The sequence below is a fragment of the Amblyomma americanum genome, chromosome 1, assembly GCF_052857255.1.
Source record: "Amblyomma americanum isolate KBUSLIRL-KWMA chromosome 1, ASM5285725v1, whole genome shotgun sequence".
Lineage (NCBI taxonomy): Eukaryota > Metazoa > Arthropoda > Arachnida > Ixodida > Ixodidae > Amblyomma > Amblyomma americanum.
The window spans coordinates 270183491-270201407 of NC_135497.1; the positions used below are offsets into that span (position 1 = coordinate 270183491).

The 17917-nt window shown below is 49.0% G+C and overlaps 2 protein-coding genes across 2 annotated transcripts; one reads left to right on the forward strand and one right to left on the reverse strand.

The window, feature by feature from the left end:
- Positions 1-619: 619 nt before the first annotated feature.
- On the forward strand, positions 620-6632 carry LOC144097071 (uncharacterized). The gene is made up of 3 exons (XM_077629860.1): positions 620-936; positions 2377-2569; positions 6220-6632. Exons 1-3 carry the CDS (start codon positions 731-733, stop codon positions 6493-6495), a joined length of 675 nt encoding a protein of 224 aa, XP_077485986.1. The 5' UTR covers positions 620-730; the 3' UTR covers positions 6496-6632.
- A 3525-nt stretch (positions 6633-10157) lies between these two features.
- Positions 10158-17640, reverse strand: LOC144115068 (leucine-rich repeat transmembrane protein FLRT3-like). Its single transcript, XM_077649209.1, has 3 exons — positions 16878-17640; positions 15325-15479; positions 10158-10341 (listed from the first exon to the last, which is right to left on the reverse strand). Exons 1-3 carry the CDS (start codon positions 17519-17521, stop codon positions 10181-10183), a joined length of 960 nt encoding a protein of 319 aa, XP_077505335.1. The 5' UTR covers positions 17522-17640; the 3' UTR covers positions 10158-10180.
- Between the last annotated feature and the right edge of the window lie 277 nt (positions 17641-17917).

Genomic DNA, 17917 nt, shown 5'->3' on the forward strand with positions numbered 1-17917 from the left:
GGAAAAGGAAAGACGGGTGTCGTGACAATCCGTAGACCTCAAAATGTGGCGCAATCAGATCGCCGTCTTTTAAAACCTTGATACTTGCAAGACCCAATAGCTTTTAAACATGGGCTGGTAAGATCAAAGAGCTCTGGTGTTACCTCATAGCAACACTAAAGCATGGGGCTTAACGACAGGCGTAAACATCGAAAGGAAAAGTAACAAAGTGAGAGTACGGTATTTCAATCGGAATGCTGTTGCTGCTGATGATGATTACGGATTTTTATGGCGCAAAGGCATCTACGGCCAAAGGGCGCCATGACACAAGGTAATTTCCATTTCTCAAGGTGAGGTCAAAGACCCATTTCCCAAGCATTTCACTCTAAAGAAGCCGAGCACCAGACCAGGGGAAAGCTTGTACCCATTGTATCACCGGTGGGTACCCGGCGGTACTGGGGATCGAACCCCGCACCTCCCGCATGCGAGGCAGATGCTCAACCACTAGGCCACCGCTGCGGTTGGAATGATGTGGCAAGGCGGATGTACCTTAAATGTAGCGAAAAATAGGTCGGCGCAGAAAACCAGTGCAATCAGTCACATCATCACTGCGATCAAGTCGCGAGATGCTGACGCGGGGCCAGCGGCCAGATAGCAACGAAGAAGACGAAGTCGCGCCAGCATGCGACCGCCGGAGCGGTGCCGGCGTCCCCCCTGACGTTTCGAGCGACAGCGCAGCCGCGGCGCCGCCATGGCGAAGGTGCGCGACGAAGACGTCAAGAATGCGGGAAAGGTGGTCTCCGAGCCCAACATGACGTACGTCCAGGAGAATCCCGAGCTCCGGGCGCTCATCGACACTGTGAGTAAGACGCGGCCCCAGGAAGGCGACAGCACCAATGGCCTGCTCCTTGGCCAGTACGAGACAGTGTTCCCCGACTTCAAGCGGTCTCTGCAGAGGTGAGCCAGTTCCACGTTAAGCACGCACAGCTAGTGTCTTGAGCAGGAGGCGGAACTCTTGTGGTCAGCAGAAACCTGTCGCGTGGCTTTTTGCAGTAGATGGTATGCCCACCATGACATATATAACAGTGGCCTTGAAAGCTCACAGTGCACTTGAAAGTCACACAGGTTCGTCGCCGCGTAGCCACAGCGCTTCGTGTACGAAATCATTCTGTACATTGTCTCCCTGCACGGTGTCCCGTATTTCGACTCTTGACGCTTCTGTAACTCAGCTAGTGCCGCCACCAAATAACAACTGGCGACCATGCTATTATTAGCGATACATCGCCAAGCGGAAGCTACGGCGAGAGGCCTTCGAAGCGCTGGAAAGCCTCCTGGGGCTCGCTGTAGCCATGTTTATAAAGGCGCTTCGGGCTCCTTTCTCGTACGGGCAGACTCAAGTATTCGTAACCACGCCCCCTGTTTTCACTGTGATGAACGCGTTGTGTGTGATACGAACACGTAGAAAGCGTAACTTGTTTAACGTAGAGACACGTAGAAAGGCGCACAGGCAATGACTTTCACGACCCGCTTGATGAGCGGAAATGAGCAAAAGTTCGTTGGTACCTGTCCCGTCCTTTACAGCGGTCTATCAACATTGCAGCACAGCGGCGCTCTTTAGATAGCTTCCAATGCATTACAAACTAAAGCTTGTTCCCCAGGGAAAAAGAAACAAGCACGGTGACATCCAGCGACCGAACAGGGTGTCTTTCACTTCTATGTTTTGTTGTCTGTCTTTGTAAACTTACTTGCATATATAAGCGTTAAGTGTGGCATGAATCCAGCTGCTATAGCTGGCAGTTCCTAATAAAAGGGGAAGCGCGTTGCCATGCAGTAGGCCCAGTGACTGCATTCCAGCTTCAGTCAAAGTGATCACGTCGAGTTAAAATCAAATAACCAATTTTATTTGCCATAATAGTGTGTGTCAGTTCACCTGTTATAGCATGTGCTAGTAAACTAACATGATAAACATACGGTAGCGCTTTGTGTAGTCTTTCTAGTTCCTTAAAAAATACTGACGCGCTCAGTGCTTGCACGCTGGCAAATGTAGCCGGGCAAACGGCGCTCACACGATATCATTCTTTCAGGTTCGTCACGTACGGCGGCGGTGTTGCGAAACAAGCACTGCCCGTGTCCGTCGTTGATTGTTCACTCGTAGTACCGGGTCGGGACGCAATCGAAGAAACTCGCGTGTTTGTTGCAACGAATTTCAATCAGACCGCGCCGTATTGGCCAGTCGAACAAATCGCATGTGCAATTTTCATGCCGTGCATTCCAGTCTCCTTCGCAAAATGCACCTCACTGCGCTTGGGGGTCATGTGCGTATTTCGAGTGTTGCCATCTCTACGTGTTCCATAGCACAGAGCACAGCTTTTGACGCTTTCCTGCTTCCAATCGCAGGCTTCCTTCTACACTGAGGCGGACGCCAGGTGATCGTTCTTTGGACCTGGACGACGTGAACGAAGTGAAGATTGGCATCGAGAAGAGGTTTGAAGAAGAAACCATTGACAACGACCGCGGTTTCACACGCAAAATTGACGGCGAGCAGCGGAGACGATTTGCCGAGAATCAGTGCAAAAAATCCTCCTTCCAGGTTAGTGCGCTGCTGACTTTTTTCCTCTCTGTGTGTGCGCGCGCGTGTGCGTACGAGCGCGCGTGCAAAATATGTGCTGTAACATGAGCGTTAACGGCGGAACTCTACTGTTTATTGTGATGCCCAGAATGACACTCGAATGATGCCGACACACTGGTCGAAAACCTTGTTTCCTTATTGTCACTATCAGCAGCATCGGTTAGCGCCTGCAATAATCACGCCGTACACGTCGCGAGGTTGACATTTTTGTGGTAGAAGTTATCAGCAGCACCATCGGCGTTGTGTCGGAACTTGAGCCGAAAAAGCCGAATAGAAGGCCTCTCGGACTCGTTATTTTCTTCAGTTGCTTAGGTCATGCTCTATGTTCCGCAGAAACTTTGTCCCTAGATTTTTGGCTGACAAGTGACCGTGAAAAGAGGTGTCCAAGGAAACTGCTACATTGTTAAACGCTAGAAGTTTATAGGCAGCGCATAGCGTTCCACACAAAATTTGGGTCGTTCAAAGAAATGAGTGATGATCAAGCCTTGTTCAGCGTTTTTTTTTTCTCAACTATAAACAGCGAAGTTTTTAGTTCAATGAGTTTAGGGCAATCCCACAAGGTGGCGAAGATTTTGAATAAAGTGAGAAGTTACTCATTTCCTTCCACACAAGCGAAGCCATATGGCTACAGAAGAAAGCTACGCAGTCTTGGCAGAAGCCTTGTAGTTACAGAAAAAAATCTTCCTCGCAAGTCAGAACATGTGTTCATCATAACCATACAAGGTCTTTTCTTTTTTTGTTGGCCCCCTAGGTTACATCATGGATACTTAGGCTGCCTCATAGTGCGGCAACCGAAGAAGCTTGGAAGAGCAGTGTGCACATCTGACTGCGGTGCATTTCATATCTTAGGTTTACTGATTGTTAACACGCTTCTCCAGTGTTTTAGCCACGTTTAGTGACTAACGTATTCAAGGACGCCACACGAGCCAATATAAACAAATTTTGCACCATCTTTGTTTTACAACGGGTAGATGCCGCAAAGATTTCAAACGTTTAGTTCTACACGGCCTGGGGCATCGGGAAACTGCACGAACTTGTGTACACTACTTCGATGTTTTCGTCACTCTTGCCGTGCGGATGTACTACCCGTTATTTTTACAAGTATGCTCAATCCTCCTCCATTCCCCTTATACCAGGTGTTTCAGGGAAGACTCAAAAATTTTCAGAAGTAGGCTTTTTGGGGTAAAAATATGGCTTTTGCGCCATTGTAGTACCAGTGTTGGCGGACACTAGAAAACGGGTGAATCGTGTTAAGTAGTAAGCTCGGTAACTGATTTTTAATAATTAACTTTTTAACTAGTTGAGTTAGGCGCCTGGTTACAATTAGAGATCTGTAGCCGGTCGTTAGTAACAGCCATATCAGTTTTTAGAATTTCGAAAACGCGACTGCCCTCGCCGCTGTGGCTCGACAAAATTTGGCTGCATTGTGCGAAAATACATGCGTTTTGAAAGCATGCAGTCAAAGCAACCCCTCCAGTGCACATAACTAGTCGAAAAAGCCACAGCGCCAAGGGTAATCGCATTTTCGAAATTCTGAAAGCTGATATGGCTCTTACTAACGACCGGCTACAAATCTAATTGCAATTAGGCGCCCAACTTTACTATTTAAAAAGTTAATTGGTTAATTGGGGCCTAACGTCCCAAAGCAACTCAGGCTATGAGTCGCTTTAATTAGTTAAAAATTAGTTAACCAGCTTACTACTTAAGACGATTCACCAGTTTTCTGGTGTGCGCCAACACTGGTAATATAATGCCGCAAAAGCCATATTTTTACCCCCCCCCCCCAAAAAAAAAAAAAAGAGCCTATTCTTGAAAATTTTTTAAAGTGTTCGCTGAAACGCCCGGTATGCCACCTTTACAGCGCCGCTATCAGAGCGAAGCGCCTTATCAGCTCTTTGGTTCTCATAATGAACACGTTCCGGGCTAAGCAGCTGCGAGATGAGAGAAAGCTCTCACTTCATATTTTTGGTTTTCTGCCGCTGCAGCTTGCAGTTGTGATGCAGGGTAGCCCCAGCTTCAGCCACAAATGTTAGCTAGCCTTTTGCAGGGATGTAATGCAGAGCCCCTGTCGCACCACCACGTGTAAAGGTCCCGAGGAAGGTGGTGGCGATGTTGCACAGCAACGCTGATAAAAAAGTGGAGCGCAATGGACTTCATGGCAGCGGAGGGAATTCGCCGGTCTTCCTTAAAGTTTGAAGAATGTACCCTCGTTCGCAGTGAGCGTATACGCTAAAAGCCTCTCTATGATCATTCTGCAACGGAAAATTTAACGACATTACAAAAAAAAATGCTTTTTCTTCAATATGCCACCTCTTTCGAAAATACTGGCGTGCATGATTTGCGTGCATTCTACCCAGGTGCGTGTATCGCAGCCATTTGCGGCCGCCATTTTATTTGTCCATCCGTTCAACTGCCGCCATGCATATGCAGTGCATCGGCTGCCTTCTTGCGAGCGTATATTGCATGTTGATGCGTTTACTTTGTTAACATCATCATCATTTTGTTTTGTTTTAATTCTCAACCTTGAGCGAACGTGGACGAGCACCATAAGAGCGATGAACGCTCCTTTTCGGCTTGGCCCTTTCTAGTTGTGCCGTCTGCTGCACCATCGCATGCGCATAACGCGCTTCCCAACCAAGCATTTCGTATGAAGAACATGTAGCAGCATTTTTAATGTGTAGTGGCGAGAGTAGTGTTGTAGTGTAGGGAACCCTATTTTATTAACTGCTTTATAATAGCTATATTCGCCCCCTGCTGTATCCCCTAATTCCGGGGGCCTCATAGGTGGCGGCCACCAGCTCGGCACGATACACAGTGGGAAGGAGGTGGGTATATAATGACGCTACGACGAAAATAGCCAGCACAAGCAGCTTAGAGAGGACTAAGAGACAAGCACGAAGTCTGAAAGTTCCTACCGAATAAACTGCTGCCATTTCCAGCGCGACATTGCGAGGAATCATTAGTAGAGTCTTGTTGCTTAAGTTCACAGACATAACACCGATGAAGAAAGACTGCATTTCGTGAGCTGTGCATTTCCGTTGCCCGAGCAGCCTGACGTTAACCACAGCTGCTAGTAGTGCAGGGTTTATGAAACGCAGTTTAAATAAATGTTGCATTTGTTGGCCCTTTTCTGATCATTTATTGCGTACTGCGTGTACGGAAGCCGCGGTAAAGTATTGCAGTGCTTTCGGATGGCGTTTTTGTTTGTGTAAACTTTAAGTAATTTTTTTCTCTTTAACTTCGAAGTTTCTGTATAAGGAGCATAGCTTTCTTTCTTTCTCTCTTTCTTTCTTTCTTTCTTTCTTTCTTTCTTTCTTTCTTTCTTTCTTCGTCTGCTTCTTTGTAGCCGTATGACTGCGCTTCGTTGAATGATAATGAGTAATTACTAGTAGCACCGTGGTAGCACCTGTGACGAGCTTCTCACAAAACGTGTGACAATGTTCGCAAGCTCCTCGGGGTGAAAACTTTCTTGGCGGCTCCGCGTCCCTTGTTAACTCCTTGGTGCATAGCTCAAGGTGGTTCGAGGCGGTTGCCCGACATGGGCACAAGACGCGCTGTCCGCAGCCAATGTGCGAACGTGTCTTCCCACGCTGGGCCGTGGTGCTGTGCAGGACAACTCGAGCATGCCGGGGACGGGCGCATCGCTGCCTCCCCTGCACCTGGGCACGCTCCGGCGGGTGAAGATGTCCAAGAAGCGCACCATCCAGGGCAAGACCACCATCAATCGGACCACGACGCGCAAGGAAGAAGAGCGCAGCATGACCTCGCCCACGGGCGAGATCGACTGCCGCCGAAACGTGGACGAGTCCGGCACAACGGCCGAGAACACCGAGACGCACGAGGAGGAGCTGGTGGAGACGTACGACGACGATGACACCCCTCTCTGAGTGGTCGGCCTGTGGATGTGCCTGGCAGCCGGATCCGCTCTGCACGGCGCGGCGTATGAAAATTCACTAGCACGCGGACTGGTTCTTGTGCCTGAGTCAGGGGGTTAGGAGTGCGTCTTCGGATATCTTGCTGAGTGATCAACGGTTTTTTTTTTCCTTAAGTAAAATAAGACACTGGGTGAGCGAACGCTTGGTTCTTGGAAGCGTATATGGCATGACTGTGTGCCTGATCAGCAGCCACTTTGTTCAGATAAGTGTTCAGGGCCTTTGACGGGACAATATTTAGCAACGAGGAGCAACGCGTTTACGCATTCTTTTAGCCTGCTTTGGTTCCAAGGTATGTAGACGTAAAGAGAAACAACCCTCTTCATCGACCCAGGCATCGCAAGCAACATTCCTGACGTACGTATACCTTCCTTCACACGCTTTTCGCGGGACTTTTCGAACAGAACTTTAAATATGCATAAGGCATCTTCTGAGCACATGCGGTGGAAACGCAGCAATTGAGTTACATTAAAACCAATTTGTGCGAAAGTATTCTGTAATGCATGGCTATAGCAGAACGACTCTCGGCAATGCTACCCTCGAGTCTCAACAGAAGGCAAAGCTTTATCCAATATCTCCAGTGTTGCGCCCATTGTTAAGCGTAAAGAGACAATGCAACATGGCACTAAATTAGGGCAAACTCCACAATCTCTCAATTTTTTCAGGACTGCATTTTTCTGTAGGCTTAATTGACTGAGGAAATAATGAACTGTTCAGCAGTATTCCTCTGCATAGGTTTAACAACGTGTAGCCTTCGCGGCCTTTTGTCTGGCTGGCAGACAATTTGTAGTCGATTGACAGTGGTCACGTGTCCGGCAGTGCACAACTTAAGCGTGCAACATGGCAGAATTCTGGATGTGGCCTATCTTATTTATTGCTAGCACAAACATATCCCGTTTAAATATTCTCCACATAATTGAAATCACGTGGTTTGTCTGTGCCCTGTGAAGTTGTTAAAGGCAGGTCGATGAAGTAGGACTTCGATCATACGTACCCAGCGACGAGGAATGGCTACCACAGCGTAGCACAGAGTTAATCGTGGCTGAATTCTATCTCGCGCGACAGCACAACCATGCCAACGAAAAATGAACGACGAACACGAGCTAAAACTGCATTTGCATCTCCCATTAGACAGTTTTAGCTGTGCGTACGCAAGTGCTTGCGTACCCAAAGAGCTACGGCGCTGCGTGCGTTTCGCTGTCCGCTCCGAAGTATAGTTTTAGCTGACCGTGCCGTAGCGTCCCTCAGGCGCACGTGGCGCCATCTAGTGACAAGAAGTCAAACCACATCAACGCTCGGTTGAAGAAAATTTCATCCGTGATTACTGATAACTACTGTGAGTGCATTGGGAGCCTTTTTTGTTCCAAGAAGAAAAACTATGCAAACCGAAGAAAATGCAAGATCTGGCTAAAAGTTAGAAAACTGCTTCGCCAGGTGTCGTTGCTACGAGGAAAACACACTGAATATAGTTAGGCCTAGGAGCTTGAAGATCGCCAAATTATCTGAAAAACAGGGGCTAGTTATCGCTTATACCACTACGTGTGGGCAAGATTAGGCGAAATAAAAGCGAACCGCTACCATTTGAGCGAGCTATTGCGTCGAAGAATCCAGCGGCGACATGTATTTATTCCGAAGCGGGCGAGCAGGGCGCCGCCATCTTGTCAAAGTTAGCGTACGCAAGCCACGCAAGCGCCGCAACGCAAACTCCGCTGGCTACCGTACGCAAGGCTACCGTACGCAAGACGCAAGGCTTGCGCTTGCGTTCTGCGCATGCGCATTACCGTCCCCGCAAACTCCTCGCGTACGCTAACTCTTTGCGTACGCACAGCTAAAACTAGACAGTGGACAGTTTTAGCTGTGCGTACGCAAGTGCTTGCGTACGCAAAGAGCTACGGCGCTGCGTGCGTTACGCTGTCCGCTCCGAAGTATAGTTTTAGCTGACCGTGCCGTAGCGTCCCTCAGGCGCACGTGGCGCCATCTAGTGACAAGAAGTCAAACCACATCAACGCTCGGCTGAAGAAAATTTCATCCGTGATTACTGATAACTACTGTGAGTGCATTGGGAGCCTTTTTTGTTCCAAGAAGAAAAACTATGCAAACCGAAGAAAATGCAAGATCTGGCTAAAAGTTAGAAAACTGCTTCGCCAGGTGTCGTTGCTACGAGGAAAACACACTGAATATAGTTAGGCCTAGGAGCTTGAAGATCGCCAAATTATGTGAAAAACAGGGGCTAGTTATCGCTTATACCGCTACGTGTGGGCAAGATTAGGCGAAATAAAAGCGAACCGCTACCATTTGAGCGAGCTATTGCGTCGAAGAATCCAGCGGCGACATGTATTTATTCCGAAGCGGGCGAGCAGGGCGCCGCCATCTTGTCAAAGTTAGCGTACGCAAGCCACGCAAGCGCCGCAACGCAAACTCCGCTGGCTACCGTACGCAAGGCTACCGTACGCAAGACGCAAGGCTTGCGCTTGCGTTCTGCGCATGCGCACTACCGTCCCCGCAAACTCCTCGCGTACGCTAACTCTTTGCGTACGCACAGCTAAAAAGGCTTGCGCTTGCGTTCTGCGCATGCGCACTACCGTCCCCGCAAACTCCTCGCGTACGCTAACTCTTTGCGTACGCACAGCTAAAAAGGCTTGCGCTTGCGTTCTGCGCATGCGCACTACCGTCCCCGCAAACTCCTCGCGTACGCTAACTCTTTGCGTACGCACAGCTAAAACTGTCTTTTAGCTGTGCGTACGCAAAGAGTTAGCGTACGCGAGGAGTTTGCGGGGACGGTAGTGCGCATGCGCAGAACGCAAGCGCAAGCCTTGCGTCTTGCGTACGGTAGCCTTGCGTACGGTAGCCAGCGGAGTTTGCGTTGCGGCGCTTGCGTGGCTTGCGTACGCTAACTTTGACAAGATGGCGGCGCCCTGCTCGCCCGCTTCGGAATAAATACATGTCGCCGCTGGATTCTTCGACGCAATAGCTCGCTCAAATGGTAGCGGTTCGCTTTTATTTCGCCTAATCTTGCCCACACGTAGTGGTATAAGCGATAACTAGCCCCTGTTTTTCAGATAATTTGGCGATCTTCAAGCTCCTAGGCCTAACTATATTCAGTGTGTTTTCCTCGTAGCAACGACACCTGGCGAAGCAGTTTTCTAACTTTTAGCCAGATCTTGCATTTTCTTCGGTTTGCATAGTTTTTCTTCTTGGAACAAAAAAGGCTCCCAATGCACTCACAGTAGTTATCAGTAATCACGGATGAAATTTTCTTCAACCGAGCGTTGATGTGGTTTGACTTCTTGTCACTAGATGGCGCCACGTGCGCCTGAGGGACGCTACGGCACGGTCAGCTAAAACTATACTTCGGAGCGGACAGCGTAACGCACGCAGCGCCGTAGCTCTTTGGGTACGCAAGCACTTGCGTGCGCACAGCTAAAACTGTCTACTGTCTATTGACGCGAATAGATTGAAATCTGCCAACCAATATACTGTGGCCCATTTACTTATGGCAAGAGCAGTACGTGCTGAAGTCAACCCTTGCGAGTCTCTCTGCGTCAGGCTGTGCTGTCTCGCGAAGGTCATTGCACTGGTTCGGATAAAACTTGGCACAGGCGAGCGCACGCAGAGAATCGGTCAGTACGAAGCGTCTTTATTAGTGGGCGCCGCTGGCAGGGTCGCAGATGAGCTGCGAGATGCCGATGTTCTTGACGTAGCGTCCCCTGAGCCGTTCAGGCGAGTTGCATGGCGGCGTCGTCCAGTTATCCGGAATCTGATTCAGGAAACGCGCGTGGCAGTCGCACTCTAGGGGGTTGCCTGCGGGGAACGACAACCGCATCGGTACAAGGGCATGGTTACAAAACGAGCGCTACCGGATAATGGCGTCAAAATGCATTCTCTTGAGGTCATAACACCAGAGAGAGGACAAAGTTCATTTTTTACAAGTACCGTGCCTGAGGCAAGATGTGCAGTTGACGCCGAGTTTTCGAACCTCGTTATGAGCGCTGCAACGGGAGAACTAGGCGTCCTTATCCGGCACAATTTTCACATCGAACGCGTGTCGTTGGCCTCCGGAACTCAGCGGGGTGTCTGAGCGAGGTTTCTGAACTATATATGCGACAAAGTTAGGTATGCAGCGTAGTCCTCAGAACCGCTTTTGAGGACTCTGTTTGAACGACTATCGTTGCAAAACTTTTTTGGTTAGTAGGTGATGAAATCGTAACGATTTCTTCGATTTTTGTGTGTTTGCTATAGCTTCTCTGTGAGAAGGTAACGGCTCTCCGTTCGGCAGCGTTTTATTTGTACCAGCTCGTTATGGCTGCTCGGTGCTCCGCTTAAAATTGCGCCGCTCTGAATGACGCAAGATTGTTACTAGTTCTTAGTGTATACGGAGCATGCGGTATAAGAGCAACAGTGAAGTAATAATTACTAAGATTCTAGTTGGTATTGTATCGCTCTGCTGCTTGACTGCGCTTAGTGATGACAACGACAAAACGAAATAAGCAACAAAGCGATGCAATATCAACTAGCCTGCGCCACGTCCAGTTGCTGTCTCGTTTCGTCCTTGTCACCACTGAGTGCAGTCAAGCAGCAGAGCCCGTAATAGTACGAGGTCGTTTTAGAAATTTTTCACGGACAGTCCGCGTGATACCAGGCACAGTCGTGGGACAGTTTATAAAATTGCTTGTGCGTTTAACGGAATCAACATTGCCTAACTGATTGTTGAGGTCTGTGCATTCCTTACAAAATGGTAAAAATGACATTTTTCATTGAGCGTCCGTAGCCGCATGACACTGTGAAATGCCTTTCAGAATGTAGCCTGTATCAAAACCACCGGTCGCTAACTGGACTGGAAGCTTCCTTCATCCTAAATGAGCCTTGTTAGGGGGCTGTCCGCAGGTCCGAAACACGTAGGAAAGTTCTGCGTTTAAAATTGTTTCATAATATATTTCATTCAAAAACTGGAATAGACAGAACCAAATATATAGTCAACCCTGATTATGTGTCTCTACGGATAGATCATTCACTTAAAGTTAAAGAATACAGATGCCGGACTCACCTTTTTAAAATGTCATTTTTCCCCAAACAATTTGGGACGAATGGTGTTTTCGGTTTAGTGGGCAGGGCACTGTTTTTCTAATAAATGAAAATTATTATACCTTTTCATCCTCATTCGGCGTGAAAAAGTGTCAGACACCCCCCCTCCTCCCCTTGTCCCAGTGCGACAATCCCCCGTTAGAGCGCGGCTACTCCAAGAATACCCACAAGCGAGCAAGGCTCTCTACGCTCCCATCTCATCATCCTTCCAATCCCTAAGAACATGCACCCCGAGCACGACGGAGAACTCAGGGCAGCCCGCGCCAAAGCCTTGTTTACATGCTCTACGGCAACAGTTCCGAGGTAGCCTACGTGGACGCGGCAGCATACTTGTCGGACTCCCGCATGGTTCTCGCCGTCGCTAATTCTCAGGCCCGACTAATCCCATCAGGATCCGCCACCACAGACTCATCGGAAATTGCAGAGGAAGCGGCATTGCACTCGCTCTTGCCTCCAGCTCTGCCACCAAAATTATCTCCGACTCAAAATCCGCCCTATCCAATTTCGCCAAAGGCCTGATATCCCGCACCGCGGCTCGGCTTCTACGCTTCTGGCACCCCACCCACCCCGTAACCCTTATCTGGACCCCCGCACACGCAGGCCTCCCGGGTAACGAGGAGGTCCACTTCCTCGCCCGAGGTCTCACTTTCCAGGCCTGAGTTGGACTTCCTCCGCCATCCCGGGAGCGTCTGCTTACGTTCAAGGATATTCTTGCCTACTACCGAGATACCCGGCGCGTTTACGCACCGCCGGCTCCCTCCCTAACCTTAACCCAGGCCTCCCACTGGCACCGACTCCAGACCCGAACTGCTCCCTGCCCTATTCTCCTTCATGCCCGCTACCCCGATCAATTCCTTTCTTCTTGTAAGTTCTGCGGAAAACCGGGAGACTTCTTTCATGTCCTCCTCACATGTCCTGCCTTCCCACACCCTCCATCCCCCACCACGGTGGAGTTATACTGGGAGACTCTCCTGGCCAGCTCCGCTGCTGCTGACCAGCGCCGGATAATTACCGACGCCCTGAAGCGGATAGCCCTCCAAGGGCTGTCCTTTGCCCTGTAAGGACAGCCCCCTAAGGGTTGCCTCATGCCATGTTAGGGGGTTTGCCCCCCTCGGTATTTGGCAATAAATGTTTCCACCACCACCACTTGGGTAACACGACCACCCAACGTCGAGAGCACCCAATCCCCAGCTCGCTTGGCTAGCGTTTTAAATGACCAGCAAGCGAGCGTTGGAGTTTTGGTTGCGACGTACTATTGCGGCAACGTCGTCTGTTTAAAGCAAGATCTCATATATACCTATCTGTAATTTCTAAGCAGCTAAATGAGAGGACGCGCTGAGGGCCCTGTTCGTCGTTTTTGTGCCTTTTTTTGCGCTACTTCATGACCACAAATAATTATTTTCTATAAGCCATAACTTTCTGCTTCAATAATCCTGGCTCTCCGGCGTGACTTGCTTGATTTTATGCTCGTTAGTCTCACGTGTGCTCTCGCACATTTCACGCTTTTCATTCGCAGATGCTGATTTACCTGCAGTCTCTGTGAGTTGTTTTTACTACGCCAGCTGTAAAGGGACTCTCTTTTGCAGAATAAACGGCGTCGTCACCGTGATGTGTCGTGACCAAAAACTCCGACGGTGACATGTTGTCCCGTCACAGCGCTATCCCAGTGTGCTGGACACGCGGGGCCTGCATGGTCACGTGACAGAGGTGGTACGGCCTATCTGGGCCTTGATATGAGCCTTCGTGGTGTGTCGTCTGTAGGCGAGCAGGCACTGTAAAGAATGTTATATGTCTTGATGTGGGATCCAAAGCAATCTACTCGCCGGTTATGTAGGTTCGGGAGTGGACTACCTTAGGCGGTCATGCGGGCCGAATATAGTGGGCGATTCGGAGAACGGAAGATCCAATAATGAATGTTCAATGTTATGTTTAAGGTAAGCTCCCCGGCCGTTCACTGAATTAAAAGTAGCCGCAATCTCTCCGTTGTTGCAGGATAATAGCGTATGATTGGCGGAGTGTTTGCCAGGCAGTACTCTGTGTGGCCAATTTTCTCGCCGCCGTTAAAGGGACACTGAGGAGAAATTGAAGTTGGCTTGTATCGATAGAATAGCAGCTCCTGATCACGAAAACGCCACTCTTACTGAAAACAAAGCTCTTGCAATGTAGAAAATAGCAAGAACCAAAATACAGGTGTCGCCGCCACAGGCCAATCTCGCAAGTACAAGCGTGATGACTTCCTAGGACAAGAGGCGCCAGCTTGGAGGAATTTTCCTTACTTCATGGAAGCCACGAATCTCTGAGGCTGGCAAAAAAAAGGTTGCGCACCGCACCGCTAGCCATCAGAAATCACGGAGTCTGCGTTTACGTCACGTATCTCGTCACTCCGTTCTGAAACGTCATAAGAGTTGCCGTGTTGTCATAAGAGTTCCTGAGTTTGAATCAGGGCGGCGGGAAAAACTTTTTCATCTTCGAATCCAAAGTTCTTTGAAATAAATGCATCTTTCGCGCCCGGACAAGCGGCAACAAAGCCATGAAATGCCGAACTATCAGATTTTGCTAACAAAAAAAAAAATGATAGAGTTCTCCTCAGTGTCCCTTTAACCCTTCCACACTGATATAGCACTGCTCCTTCAAACAATATTTAGCGGGCAAGGATATGTATACGCACAATTATTTAGAATAGAAGCTAAAATTCGTCAAAACGAACTATCGCAGGCCATCGGACACAGCGCAGAAGAAAACGCGCAGAGGTATTAGCACGGAAAATGTGATGAGAGCTATGGCGAGTGTAATTCAAATGTGTAAGCCTGCAAGGTCTCCAAGCAGTGTTGGAAAGCGAAAATTAAAATTTTGAATATAAATGCATTCTGGCTTGCTGTATCTTCTTGGATAGCACTTAATTTCAGCGTTTTATTTGAGGTTGATTAAAGAGCATAAATGTGTGCCAACTGTATGCAAATGCTTTTATCGAGATCACAGCTTGATATCACCTAGTCAGCTTGTTACGTACTGGAATTTTGTTCTCATTGTGGTATATTTGCTGTAGTTCTAGTATAGAGCATCAGCCATTAGCTGGAATAATTGAGTGAGCTCAATTGAACTGGCTTTTGCCTGGATCTGATCTCACTATTATGTACGTAACGTCTCAGTCTCGTGCCTGCGCCTCGGCAAGGGACTCGACTTCGTCACAATGTTGAAGAATACAAGCTTCCTTGCCGCAGTGTCGGCCCCAGATTAATGGTGCACGATGCTTGTCTAGTTCAAAATCAATAGCGCTGATTGTAATAAAGAACACCGCGGTCAGCTCGCAAGGACAAGAGAGAGAGCCTCAACGTACACTGTTCGGACATTTAGTTAAGGCTGCTGACAAAGGCTCGAATTGCTCCCTGTTATAGAAGGCCCGTTAGTTACTGCGAGCTGTTCCGCTATGTGTCTAGGAACAGTATTCGCGGTACACCTGTTTTTCTGTAAATGATACCTCATTGCATTTAATAATGCGACAAAAGATGCAAGTTGATGATACATGCTGCTAGGCGTGCACTGATTCAAAGAGTTGAAACGCCGTTTGTTGAAGGAACACGCGTACTGTGAGGCGTGTTCCTTTAACCACCATGCTTCGCCTCTTTAAAACAGCGAATCTGTACTTTCAGTAACCTTAGTAGATTGCAACTAAAAGAAGGCGCGACGCGGCGCTCGACTCACCTTCCAAGTGAGCTGTGACGTTAGGGTGCTGGGTCAGCAGAGGGGCGAAGCTGTCGTGGTTGAAGTGCGTGATGTTGTTCTGCTGAAGGTTAAGCACCGTCAGGTGGGGTGCATCGGCTGTCAGGTCCGCCGGCAAGGATGTCAGGTTAGCGTTCCTGCACAATACGACAGTGCCGCCAGAAAAGTACACAACTTGTCACTACTTCGCGATTTGAGAAGCATGGGGCTCATCGAGAAACTTCTCTCCGAGAAAACGTGATTGGCACGCCCGGGACTATGTTTATACGAGTACGGTTGAAACTGCATGCGAGAGGATGCTGCGGTAGGTATCTTTTTATTTATTTATTTATTTATTTATTTATTTATTTATTTTGTTTATTTATTTATTTAATTAATTAATTAATTGCAAATACTGCAGCCTCATGCACGAGGCCGTTGGACTATTTCGCTATATTGAAATAGCAGTAGGTGAAGTTCACCCTTTTCTCCTTTTGCATCTAGTTTTCCCCGACCGAGCCCTCGGCTACCCGCTAGTTTCACAGATTAGCCTCCAGTGAAGCAGCTTCAGGCTACGCTAAAAATTTGTTTCAATATAGCTTTTGAGTAAGCACATGTTCTGTTGCAATGCTTTGCTCTAACTAATGCTCCAGCTACTGGCCCACAGCCAAAATAGTCAGTAATGTTCAGGTTGTATTCAATCGTGTTCGTTCGAATTCATCTTGCGACGCACTTCTAAAGTAACTCCGAACGTTAGAGAAGCAAGTGTGTTGTGAAGTTATACGTACGTTAACTGCAACACAGTGGCACAGACTGGCGTGCATCCTTCTCAAATGGTAAGCATTGGGTTTCAGCAAAACGGAATGACTGACTCTCGACAGAAGTCGTACCTCGTTCTACTTGAAAAATGAATACGCTCGCATACGCATGAATCCAGTTTTAAACGTAAACAATTTGTTTGGATACTCTGGTTCGCAGAAGCTTCACATCTTATTGACAGCTGCGCAATGTTGGATTTTGCAGGTTTCGTTGTCACCCTCTCGAAGCTGCAGACAACAAAGAGTTACGAGGCACACTGCTTCTAAACCGACAAAAATGACACATTCTTAGGACGCGCAGCACCTGAACTGAAACTCTGGACTGCTAGTCGAAACTGAACTGGTAGCAATACTTCCTTTTCATTCAACCTTTAATTAATGTTCCGAATGATGTGATATGTTACTTCAGAGCAAAGTGGAAGCGATTAACCTACCTTGTAATTATGGGAACGTGTTGGTTTGAAGTTTACTCGATGTGATCACAAGCGATTATGTTTTCAATGCAAGGAAGAAAAGCAGTTGTTCTTCCCGTTCACACGGCTTGCTCGCGCTGCTTTTTACTTTGCGCACACAGTTCTCCCTCTCTACCTCCTTTTTTTTTTTGCTTTGATTAAACCGAATACAAAACTAAGTTGATACACTGAGAACGTGAAGGGCAGTAAAAGGAACCGAATGGCCTCGCGCTTCCTTTTTCGCGCTGCACTTCTGCTTTAAGCAGCAACCGCTGTCGCTTCGTACCTGAGTGTCAACGACTCGAGCTTCGGAGCCGGCCGCGGTAGCATCGTCCTCTCGAAAGTGTTCAGGTTGCTGTTCTCGACGAGGAGCGCCTCGATATTTTCCAAGCTCTGCAGCCAGTCTGAATCCACGCCCGAGATGGTCGAGTTGGTGACTCGGACGCGCTTTAGACTCTTGGGAAGCTGGTTGAAACCATGGGACAGGTTTACGTAGTGCATGTTGTCGAGGACGAGATCTTCGAGCTTGCTCAGAGGGGCGAGGAGCGACCAAGAGTGGGGCACCGTGCTGCCATCGCTGAAGGTGACCTTTTTGAGCCACGAAGTGACGCCGCTGAACGGGTGGCCGCTGTCAGACGGGGGAGTCTCTCCGTGCACCCGGACGTTGCTGAACTTGACGGACGAGGCCCTGGTCCCTTCGAACGCTGCCACCGGCAGGAAGTCGAGGTTGCTGTCTCTGAGAACGAAGTCTACCCTCGAGTAACGATCGGGCGGGAAATCGCGGCTGAGAAACCTGTCGAAGTCGGCGTGGCTCGTGAAGCGGGAGCAAATGTACCTGGTGTGCGGGCTCCCAGTTTCCACGCAGGTCGGAGTTGCGGTGGCGAGCCGAGCGAGCAGAGCCCACAGGACCAACCGTCTAAGCGCAAGCATGGTTGCCGTCCGTGTGCGAGCAGCAGCAGGGCGCGTGTTTACTGTGCCGCTTCCGCAGTGCAAGTGCTGAATGCTTGCCCGCCAGGGTCGCGACTCCTGAAAAAGCTGGCGATATTGCGCGCTGGAAGAGAACACCCAGCGGGGGCCCTTGACGGGGGCACTTTCGCTTCGCGGAAAGAGAGTCGACACCCTGTGATAGCAGAGATCGCCTTGCTGCTCCGGACTTGTCGCTCATCTTTTTTCTTGTGCCGTATGAAAGTGACCGCATTGAAGGTCGCCTGCCACTCAAGGTCTTTTGCAGCGTCTGCGCCAGCAGGGGCGCAAGCCTTCCTGTTATCGTCATCAGCATGCCCACAGCTGTTGCCATGCCACAGCAAGTGAATAAATGCCTGGCAC

Coding starts and splice junctions, on each gene's coding strand:
- LOC144115068 (XM_077649209.1), bottom strand. CDS start 17,521: ATGCTTGCGCTTAGACGGTTGGTCCTGTGGGCTCTGCTCGCTCGGCTC. Junction 15,480..16,877: donor CTCGAGTCGTTGACACTCAG/GTACGAAGCGAC, acceptor CGTATTGTGCAG/GAACGCTAACCTGACATCCT. Junction 10,342..15,324: donor CGTCACAGCTCACTTGGAAG/GTGAGTCGAGCG, acceptor CGTTCCCCGCAG/GCAACCCCCTAGAGTGCGAC.
- LOC144097071 (XM_077629860.1), top strand. CDS start 731: ATGGCGAAGGTGCGCGACGAAGACGTCAAGAATGCGGGAAAGGTGGTC. Junction 937..2,376: donor TTCAAGCGGTCTCTGCAGAG/GTGAGCCAGTTC, acceptor TTCCAATCGCAG/GCTTCCTTCTACACTGAGGC. Junction 2,570..6,219: donor GCAAAAAATCCTCCTTCCAG/GTTAGTGCGCTG, acceptor GGTGCTGTGCAG/GACAACTCGAGCATGCCGGG.